The 11032-nt window shown below is 42.5% G+C and overlaps 1 protein-coding gene across 1 annotated transcript in view; it reads right to left on the minus strand.

The window, feature by feature from the left end:
- The window catches only part of MTO1 (mitochondrial tRNA translation optimization 1), a 29354-nt gene extending 23185 nt beyond the window's left edge, over window positions 1-6169 (minus strand). Inside the window, exon 1 of the mRNA XM_059400151.1 lies at window positions 5841-6169. Coding sequence (XP_059256134.1) covers window positions 5841-6057 — 217 coding nt within the window. The 5' untranslated portion in view covers window positions 6058-6169. The remainder of the gene's footprint in view (window positions 1-5840) is intronic.
- Between the last annotated feature and the right edge of the window lie 4863 nt (window positions 6170-11032).

Genomic DNA, 11032 nt, shown 5'->3' on the forward strand with positions numbered 1-11032 from the left:
AGCCACCCAGGTGCCCCTACTTGCAAGTTTCATATTAAAAAAATAAATTCTTGGGGTGCCTGGGTGACTCAGTGGGTTAAAGCCTCTGCCTTCAGCTCAGGTCATGATCCCAGGGTCCTGGGATCGAGCCCCACATCAGGCTCTCTGCTCAGCAGGGAGCCTGCATTCCCCCCCCCCCCCCCCCCCCCCCGCCTCTGCCTGCCTCTCTGCCTACTTGTGATCTCTGTCTGTCAAATAAATAAATAAATTCCTTTAAAAAGTAAATAAATAAATAAATTCTGGGGGTACCTGGGTGGCTCAGCTGGTTAAGCTTGATTTCAGCTCAGGTCATGATTTCAGGGTCGTGAGACTAAACCTCACTATCAGGCTCTGTGCTCAGTAGGGAGTCTGCTTGAGATTCTCTCTCTCTCCCTCTGTCCCTCCTCCCATTCACTTTCTCTCTCAAATAAGTAAATAAATTTATAAAAAATAAATTCTCCTTTTTGTTTAAATTAATTAAATAATAAGGATTTGTTACTTGCAAATGAGAGTGTACACAAAGCAAGTGGCACAGTATCTGGCACAGAATAAGCAATGAGTAACATTTACTAATAACTGTTTTATTTCCCAGTGTAAACTATTTCTCAGTGTATAATACTCTCTGCTTCTGATTTTCACTTTTTCAAAAATCACATAATTTCTTTGAATTGGCTTAAAAATTTTTTAATCATAAATAATTTTCCATCGGCAATGTTTAAAAATTTTATGACTTTCTCAAACATATAAAATATTATTATTGACATAAGTAGTCCTACGAGTACCTTAGAAAAGTGCTCCATACACACATAAAATCAATAAACACAGTGAATATTTATCCTATCACTGAGTTTATATGAAAGCAACCAATTTACATTCCTGAGTTTCTTTCTTTTTTTTTTTTTAATTTATTTGACAGAGATCACAAGCAGGCAGAGAGAGAGGAAGGAAAGCAGGCTCCTTGCTGAGCAGAGAGCCCGATGCGGGGCTTGATCCCAGGACCCTGAGATCATGACCTGAGCCGAAGGCAGAGGGTTAACCCACTGAGCCACCCAGGCACCCCGAGAGGATACATTTTAGATCAGAGCTCATAACTCAGTCATTTGCTGGTGATGTTCTGCTTGGTAAACACAAAGCTTTTGTTTGTTTGTTTGTTTTTTAAATACTTTTATTTATTTATTTGAAAGAGATACATAGAGACAGAGATAGCACAGGGAAAGGCAGAGGAAGAGGGAGAAGCAAACTCCCTGCTGAGTTGGGAACCCAACATGGGGCTCGATCCCAGGACCTGGAGATCATGATGTGATCCAAAGGCAGACACTTCCTAGTCTGAGCCACCCAGGTGCCCCATATGAAGCTTTTGTTAAAAACAAATAAAACAATGAATGAGGATATACTTTCTAGCTCACCACTGTTCCCATTATTCCATGTTGTTTTACACATTTATTTAAGATTTTATTTATTTATTTGCCAGAGAGAGAGAAATGTGTGCATGCAAGCAAGCACAAGCAGGGGAGCAGCAGGCAGAGAGAGAAAGAAGCAGGTTCCTGCCAAGCAGTGAGCCTGATGAGGGACTGGATCCCAAGACCCTACCTGAGCCAAAGGCAGATGCTTAGCCCACTGAGCCACCCAGGTGCTCCAGCTTTACTCATTTAAATTATGTATCTAGCTCCTAGAGCATCTAAAGCTGTGATCCTTTGTCTTAGATATTGCTACTCATCAAAATGACTTTAGTTGTTTTTTTTTTAAAGATTTTATTTATTAGTTTATTTGAGAGAGAGAGAGAGAGGAGGAGGAGGCAGATGGGGAGGGAGAGGGACACGCAGACACCACACTGATCTTGGAGTCCAAGTATGGCGGGGGGGGCCTCAGTCGCACAACCAGAAGACCATGACCTGAGCCAAAACCAAAAGTCAGAAGCCCAACCGACTGAGCCACCCAGGTACCCCAAAATGACTTGGTTTTAAATTATCATTATAAATCAGTTAATTTCTAAAAATCTCTAATCCCTCTAATAACCAACATTTATCTCAAACTTTCATCCCTAGAGATGAGTCTCCTTCACATAGGCGGGGGTTGGGGGGGACAAATTTCTGAAATTCTACCACTTCCTGTATCTCTAAACTAGACAACTTCTAGGTCCTTTGCTGAATTACCATACATTATATACCTATTTATAAAACTTATAGTTGTAAAAGTCACATTCAAAGAAATCCTTGGGGATGCCTGGGTGGCTCAGTTGGTTGGACGACTGCCTTCGGCTCAGGTCATGATCCTGGAGTCCCGGGATCGAGTCCCGCATCGGGCTCCCAGCTCCATGGGGAGTCTGCTTCTTTCTCTGACCTTCTCCTCGTCCATGCTCTCTCTCACTGTCTCTCTCTCAAGTAAATAAATAAAATCTTTAAAAAAAAAAAAAAAAAAAAGAAATCCTTGTCTTTTTAAATTGCTGAAAACTTTTTCTCAAATACATTTATCAATGTTGAGCCCCTCTCCTTATGGGCATAAAAGTTGAACATGCCACTTTTCTTTTGCTTAGCCTCAAGATTGATTTTTCTCCACATAGAACTCCAGGAAACTAGCCTTCATTCCCAATCATTTGAAGTTGGGATAAGAAGGTCTATTTGTCGGGGTGCCTGGGTGGCTCAGTGGGTTAAAGCCTCTGCCTTCAGCTCGGGTCATGATTCCAGGATCCTGGGATCAAGCCCCATGTGGGGCTCTCTGCTCAGCAGGGAGTCTGCTTCCTCCTCTCTCTCTGCCTGCCTCCTTGACTACTTGTGATCTGTGTCCGTCAAAAATTAAATAAATAAAATCTTTAAAAAAAAAAAAAAGAAAAAAGGAAAGAAAGAAAGACTATTTGTAAGAAAGTCTATCTGTATCCTTAGGTAAAGACTACTAACATCCCAAGTGTGGTACCAGTACTTGGTAATAAAAATGTATAAATTGGGGCGCCTGGGTGGCTCAGTGGGTTAAAGCCTCTGCCTTCAGCTCAGCTCATGATCTCAGCGTCCTGGGATAGAGCCCCACATTGGGCTCCCTGCTCAGTGGGGAGCCTGCTTCCCTGCCCCCACAAAAGTATAAATCAGTCCATTTTTCACTAAGCTAAAGAATTTAAGTTGGCTATGTAGAAAAGCTTATAAAATAGTTTAATTTCTGAACCACTTAATGGGTCAGGCACTGTTGCAGATGATTTGCTTGTATTTTCTGATTTAAATTTTATAGCAAACTGAAGTTGGTACCGTTTTTTACCGTTTCTTTTTCATAAAGAAACTGAGGGTTAAATAAATTGTCCCTCGTCCAAGGTCACACAGCTAGAACTCTGTGAAGCCTGGATTAAAATACAGAATGTCTAACAATCTCTTTAATGGTCAACATTTTCCATGAAATGCGTAGGTAATACGACACAGAATAAACAGGTGCACAAGACTTTTCTTTTTCATTGTGAAATGTAAAAATAGTTGGCAAAAAAAAAAAAAAACATTATTTTCCAGGTTAGTAGAAAATAAAAGACTTTCTGTCTCTAACTTTATTATTAGCACACTATAATGACAAAATCACAACAGGACAATTCTGCCTTTTGCACTCTTAGGTCAGTTCTAAGAGAAAGCTATCTTTCTGAGGCCATGTAAAAATATTTAAGATTCTCCAATATATTGAATTATCTTACAAAACAGATTTTGATTCTAGAACAAAACTGTCATCCACTAAGCTCATCTATAAGAGTTATTATTTCTGAAATGCATTTATTTAAAAAGAAAACAGATTGCATTTTATTGACTGAATTATATGAATATGGATTTTGGTAAGAATCCCTTTATCCCTCACAGAACTACATTACTTATATTTAATGACCATCTTAGTTCAATAATACAATACTTTTTTCATTAAAATTTTAAATTATTATTGAAAGGTAGTATCCAGTCTTTATTTCTTAAAATATAAACCCTGAAATGTCTAATAAGCAAATTGTAATCTTTTGGGTAATCACATCACCCCCCCCAAAAGAATCACTGTTAACAGTGTTTATTTCTCCAGTTATGAGCTGAATGGGAATTTTTTAAAAGTACTTCAGTATCAAATATGTGATTTATTCACAATTTTTTAAAGACTTTATTTAACAGAGAGAGATCACAAGTAGGCAGAGGCAGGCAGAGAGAGGGGGAAGCAGGCTCCTCGCTGAGCAGAGAGCCCCATCGGGATGGGGGTGGGGACTGGGTTCCAGGAGCCTAAGATCATGACCTGAGCTGAAGGCAGAGGCCTAATCCACTGAGCCACCCAGGCACCCCATTTTATTCACAATTTTTGCAAAACAGTTAATATTTCTACTATTCACTCTTAAGCAAAATGCAGGAGGGGAAAAAAACATAGGCTTGCACGATTTACTGTGGAGGCCAAGAAAAACATGGCTGTACCCACCTCTAGTCTAGCCCTGACAGAAGTACAGCCATCTTGACAAAGCAAAAGCTGGCACCTCGCACCCCCTCTCCACCTGCTCCCTTCCCCTCTGTAGTAGATGTGAACAAATAGTTAACTTGTAAAAATCACAATCCTGCAAGACAGGAGTCTCCCTCGGTTTACAAATGTCCCAGTGCTAAGTCTCACTAACAAGGATGCTTGATAGGAGGAATGTGACATTCCACCAGGAAACTCCCAACTCCCTTCATGTTAGTGCCTCATTAGAGGGAAAAACAGCCTTAGCTTGATAGTAACCAGGCCTTCAATATCCTGACAGTCTTCTTTACCCTGATAGTCCTTCTGAATATCCCCTTTGTTCTCACCCACCGCCGAGCCCACCTCTACTCTGCCTTTAAAAACACTGACTGTAATCTGGTTCGGGGTCCAAGTCCCTACTCTGCTGCGTTGGGTATACTTGGGCCCAAGTTTAAGCATGTCACCTCAGGGTCCAAGTCCCTACTCCGCTGTGTCAGGTATACTTGGGCCCAAGCTTAAGCTTGTCAAATAAACCTTCGTGTGATTACATCGGTGTTGGCTCCTGGGTGGTCTCTCAGACGCGAAAACTCGGGCGCAACATTGTAAGATGAAGTTTTAGCTAACACCTATTATGGTGCTAGAAGGAGGTGTTGCTTTAAATTATAGCCGACCACCCACTGCCTATTAAGTGTGAAAAAAGCACTGCCAGTTCCTGATCACAAAATTAGGAAACAAACACCAAGTAGAGATATAGAATACAATACAAGGTAGCATCGTTCTTCAAAGGGGCTTCATAAAATCTCGATAAAAACACAACAACTGTGGGCGCCTGGGTGACTCAGTCCTTGGGCATCTGCCTTGTCTGGGGTCATGATCCCAGGATCCTGGGATGAAGCCCTGCATTGGGCTCCCTGCTCGGCGGAAAGCCTGCTTTCCACTCCCCCTGCTGTGTTCCCTCTCTCGTTGTGTCTCTCTCTGTCAAATAAATAAATAAAAATAAAATCTAAACAACACCAACCACAGAACCCACAACAATCGTTTATCAAATCATTCCTAATAAATGTTAATTCACTCTATTTCCAAAGCAACAAGCTAGTAAAGGGTAAAGGACAAAAATGAAGTAAGAAACTATCAGCTCGTATTCTTAGTTTCCCTCTTTCCCAAACTACTTCTGTCAGCAGCAGCACAATACATGGTCCACGGAACAGCCTAATCCAGGTTTCTGGGTCAGGCCTACCTGATCTGTGAAACTCAAAAGGATAAAACCACAGACATTAGGATTCTCACTAGCCTTGGGGAAGAGGAGAGGCTCCCCCATCAGCAACCGAGGAAGCGGTGAAGCGGCTTACTGGCAGCTTGCGACCTACGCCAAGCTCCACGCTACCCGAGCTCCTTACCGATCGTGTCCACGCGATGGGTGAGTAGCAGAGTTCGGGAGCCGCACCGAGCAGCAGCCGCGGCTGCCTCGGTCCCGGCATGTCCTCCGCCAATGACTACCACGTCAAAGTTCGTACTCAGAGGCGCCGCGCTGTCACCGATGAAACGGAGCAACGGAAGGTGCTTTTTGGTGAAAGAAGCCGCGACACAGGGACCACAACCGCGCAGAGAAAACATAGCTGGAGAAAGTTAGAGTCTGACCCTGAATCTGACGCAGGCTAGCCGCAGAAATTCAGGGTAGGAGGGAAAAGCTTCAGGGCGCAGCCATCTTGGCGCTGATGTCACAGCGTAGCAGTCTACGTCCAGCGTCATCGCTGATTGGGGCTTTGGCGCGATTTTGCTGGAGAAGTGTGACCCGGTAACTGTGCAGGTGGCACCGCTGGTGTAAACCTCGTTTCGCGGTTGGTGGAGGCTTTTGATTACATATGGCTGTGTATTGGTGGCTCCTACTTGGTCATTTTCTGTCCTTTTCGGCGATTGGCATCCCTATTCGCCAGTTGGTCACCTACAGACAATGATTTTGATCACTTTGCCTTAAAAGGTTCTTTGAATTTTCTGGTAACCTATCACGGGGATTACTGTTTGTTTATAAAGACTAGCCTATGAATAGGAGGAGATTGGAAAGCAGTTAAAATAAATTTGGAAAGCAGTTAAAGCAAATAAATTGTTATAATGAAAGATTGATGATGGCTAATTAGGGGAATGGAATGGTTGAAGATTAAATGTCCAGCCTTTGGAAATTGACATTTTTATTTATATTTATTTTTTAATGATTTTATTTATTTATTTGACAGAGATTACAAGTAGGAAGAGAGGCAGGCTCCCTGCTGAGCAGAGAGCCCCATACGGAGATCTGAGCCACCCAGGCGCCCCGGAAATTGACATTCTTAAAGCCTTTCTTAGGAGACCTTTAATGGGTTAATGAAACAACCCACGTGACAGTTTTATTTTTCTGATTATTAAAATATATCAAATAGAAATAGAAAACTGTGAGACTTAAGCTATAACTTCCTCAGCCGTTCTCATCCCCACCTCTGTAATCCTTGTCAGCATTTTGTTGCTAATGCTTCCTAATTTTTGTTTTTCTTTTTAAGGATTTTTATTTATTTGTCAGAGAGAGGGAGAACACAAGCAGGGGAGCAGCAGGCAGAGGGAGAGTGACAGAGGGAAAAGCAGGCTCCCTGTTGAGTAAGGAGCCCAATGAGGGACTTAACCCTGGGACCTTGGAATTATGACTTGAGTTGAAGGCAGATGCTTAATCTACCGAGCCACCCAGGGATCCTACCTCCCAATTTTGTTTTTATAGAAATACTCATGCTGCTATTATTTTGCAATTATAACACTGTGATTATGTTATTTTTCAGTTTGCTTTTTTTTTTTTAAGATTTACTTATATTTGAGATAGAGAAAGAGAATGTGTATGCAGTGGGGGGGAGGGGCTGGGGGAAGAGGGAGAAAATTCTCAGGCAGACTTCCTGCTGAGTATGGAGTTGGACCTAGGAGATGGATCTCACAACTCTGAGATCATGACATGAGCGAAACCAAGTTCCATGTGCAACCAACTGAGCCACTCAGGACCCCCACTTTGCTTATTTTTTTTAAACAGTGTATTTTTGACTCTATGCCATGTATATTGAAAGGTCCCCCAATAATGGGTCTGTGATTAAAGGAGTGAGACTGATACAATGCGAAGGTCAAGCAAAGCTTTATTTTGCGCCAAGCATGGAGAATCAAACCGACCGTTCAGGACCATGCCTCTTACAGAGAGGACGACCTCTCTCTGCCTTAACAGACTACCTTTTAAGGGCAAAGGCCATGTGGTTGGGCCTGGCCACACACAGGTGGCCAATGAGATTGTAACACACGGAGAAAGCTGCATAGTCATGCTAGGTCACACATGGGTGGCCAATTGAATTACAATTTGCCCTAGTAGATATTTGAACTGGCCTATCACCTTGGTCAGAATTGGTGCCCAAAGGGCTCCCAAAGGGCAGGGTCCATCCTCCTTGGTAGCTAGGGAGACAGTATGCACCCCCACTGATTGGATACCTCCACCTGGCCTGACCCACCCTTGTATTTGGGCTTTGTTACCTGGGACTGGTTTCCTGGGCTTGCTTTTAAGTAAGTCCCTGAAGCGGGACAGGGTCAGTTTAAGTTTTACTGCATAAACAACAAAATCACTGTTTAACCCAAGATGGAATCCCTCTGGCTAAATAGGGCCTTACACATATATCAATCTGTCACATTTTAATCATAATTTATTTACTCAAATCCCAATTACTGGACATCTGGATTGTTTTTAATTTTTTGATATTGTCATCATCCTTGTACATATATCTCTTTCTAAATTGATGGGACTCTTTTTTTTTTTTTTAAAGATTTTATTTATTTATTTGACAGAGAGAAATCACAAGTAGATGGAGAGGCAGGCAGAGAGAGAGAGGGAAGCAGGCTCTCCGCTGAGCAGAGAGCCCGATGTGGGGCTCGATCCCAGGACCCTGGGATCATGACCTGAGCCGAAGGCGGAGGCTTTAACCCACTGAGCCACCCAGGCGCCCGATGGGACTCTTTCTATAAATGAAGATACTAGGCAAAAGGATTCCTCAATATTTATACTTTTGGTAATGGCTAAATTAGCTTTATGAAAGCTTCATGTCAGATTGCGTTAACAGTGTAAGGCTATTTCATTATACTGTAGCCAGGACCGGAGTTTTAATTGTGAAGTTTAAATGTGAAGAAGATGAACATTTTATATGTGAATGCTTTTTTTTTCATTTCACAGCCATTTCTTCTTCTTCTTCTTCTTCTCCTTCTTTTTTTTTTTTTTTTTTTAAGATTCTATTCATTGGGGGCACCTGGGTGGCTCAGTGGGTTAAAGCCTCTGCCTTCCGCTCAGGTCATGATCCCAGGGTCCTGGGATCAAACCCCTGCATCGGGCTCTCTGCTCAGCAGGGAGCCTGCTTCCCTCTCGATCTGCTTGCCTCTCTATTTGTGATCTCTGTCTATCAAATAAATAAACTCTTTAAAAAAATAAAGATTCTATTTATTTATCTGACAGAGAGAGAGAGAGAGATCACAAGGAGGCAGAGGGACAGGCAGAGAGAGAGAGGGGGAAGCAGGCTCCCCGTTGAGCAGAGAGCCCAATAGGGGGCTTGATCCCAGGACCCTGAGATCATAACCTGAGCTGAAGGCAGAGGCTTAACCCACTGAGCCACCCAGGCACCCCTCACAGCCATTTCTTGATGCTCTTTCTTTACCTGTCTTCCAGGACATCAAGCTAATGGATTCTGGAAAACCAGAATTGGTTTTCCTCCTATTTTTTCTGGCTATTCCTTCTCAGTCATTTTTCTGGTGCCTCCTCCTTAAGCACTGAGCTCAAGCCCAAGGGCATAACAAAACCAATTCCCAAATCCCATCCTTTGGTCTCTATCTCCTGGGACCACCCCCAATACTAACTCTGTAGCAGTCTGGGTCCAGTCAGAAGTTGGAATCACATAGTAGGGCACCTGGGTGGCTCAGTCAGTTAAGGGTCTGCGTTAACCTCAGGTCATGATCTCAGAGTCACAGAATCAAGTCCCACATGGGCTCCCCACTCAGCAGGGAGTCTGCTTCTCCCTCTGACCTTTGCCCATCTCATGCTTTCTCTCTCTCCCAAATAAATAAATAAAATATTTTAAAAATAGTATTATATTATAGTAGTTAATGTAAGAATAATTAACCATATTGAGATATCTGGCTGGCTTAGTTGGTAGAGCCTGCAACTCCTGATCTGGGGTTGTGAGGTCAAGCCCCACACTGGGTGTTTAAAACAAAACAAAACTAAACTAAACTAAACTAAATATTTCACTCTAAAATAAAAAGAATACCTATAATAAAAGAAATAACATATAAAGAAACTATATATGGTACGCTAGGACTGAGAGTACCCATGTAAGAATGAATTCAAAAGGGGTTCAGATCTCAAGTGCAGAAGGCCTTCAGAGGGTATGGGCTACATAACATAGGGGGCTTGCAGAGAGAGCAGCTGCTCTCTGTGGACCTCCTTGGCCATAGGCAGGCTGCATGCAAGGCTTGTAGAAGGATCAGCTTCTTGGTGTGTGAACTTCTGGACCACAGGCCAGACAGGAATCTTGGTTTCCCTGTCTAGTAAGTTGTGGATGGGTTATGGCTGGGCCAAGGTGGCGAGGTCTCAGAGGGAACACTTTCCGGGCCTATAGCTGGGGTAGGCCCTACCAGATATTCTCACACCTACGAGTCTGACCTTCACCCTGCAGTTCCCTTCCACTCTCTCCAGTATGTTGGAAATTGGCAGGAAACCTCTTCTTCATACAGTGTCCTCCTATAACCTCTACTGAGAAAGGTTAACATAGTGGGCACTTCAAAAGAGAACTGCTTAAAGGAATTCTGTTTTTTATCAGACAGCATTTACCAAGGGGTGTACTAAGTCCTTGTCCGAGAAGCAGTAAGTTGATAACAGATACATTTCAAACTTCACAAGCTCTAGCCACATGTGCTGTTGTTTGAACAACTAGGCACAGTCTACCCTTGGGTCCTACCCTTTTCCCTTGTATCTACTTTCCCCTTAGATTGGTTTGCTTGAGAACAAGCCTCACTACACAATAGTCATTCCATTTTACAAAAGAAAAATACAGATTTCTCACATCACATTTTGAACTAGGGCTCATTGTCCTGGGGTGTTTAAAACAAAACAAACAAACAAAAAACACTAAAAACAAAACCAACCAACCAAACAAACAAACAAAAAACACCTTTGTATCAAAGAGGATATATCAAAATATTGGTTTTAAGAAAACCTTTTTAAAAGAGTAATCAAGGCATGTTGTCCATTGATAGAGTAATGGTTATCAAAATGTCCTATATAATTTCAGTAGAAATATCTAGTCTTAAAAAGGAAGGCTGATGACCCCTTCCTTTGGGTGGCTCAGTCATTTGGACAGCTGACTCTTGATCTAGCTCAAATCATGATCTCAGGATCTTGGGATTAATCCCTAAGATGGGCTCAGCACTTGCGGAGGAGTTGGCTTCAGGATGCTCTCTCTCTCTCTCCCATCCCCTGCCCAACTCCATCCCTATGGTCTCTCTCTCTCTCTCAAACAAATAAATAAATCTTAAAAAAAAAAAAAAAAAAAGG

This window comes from Mustela nigripes, chromosome 5 (genome assembly GCF_022355385.1).
Source record: "Mustela nigripes isolate SB6536 chromosome 5, MUSNIG.SB6536, whole genome shotgun sequence".
Classification (NCBI taxonomy): Eukaryota; Metazoa; Chordata; class Mammalia; order Carnivora; family Mustelidae; genus Mustela; species Mustela nigripes.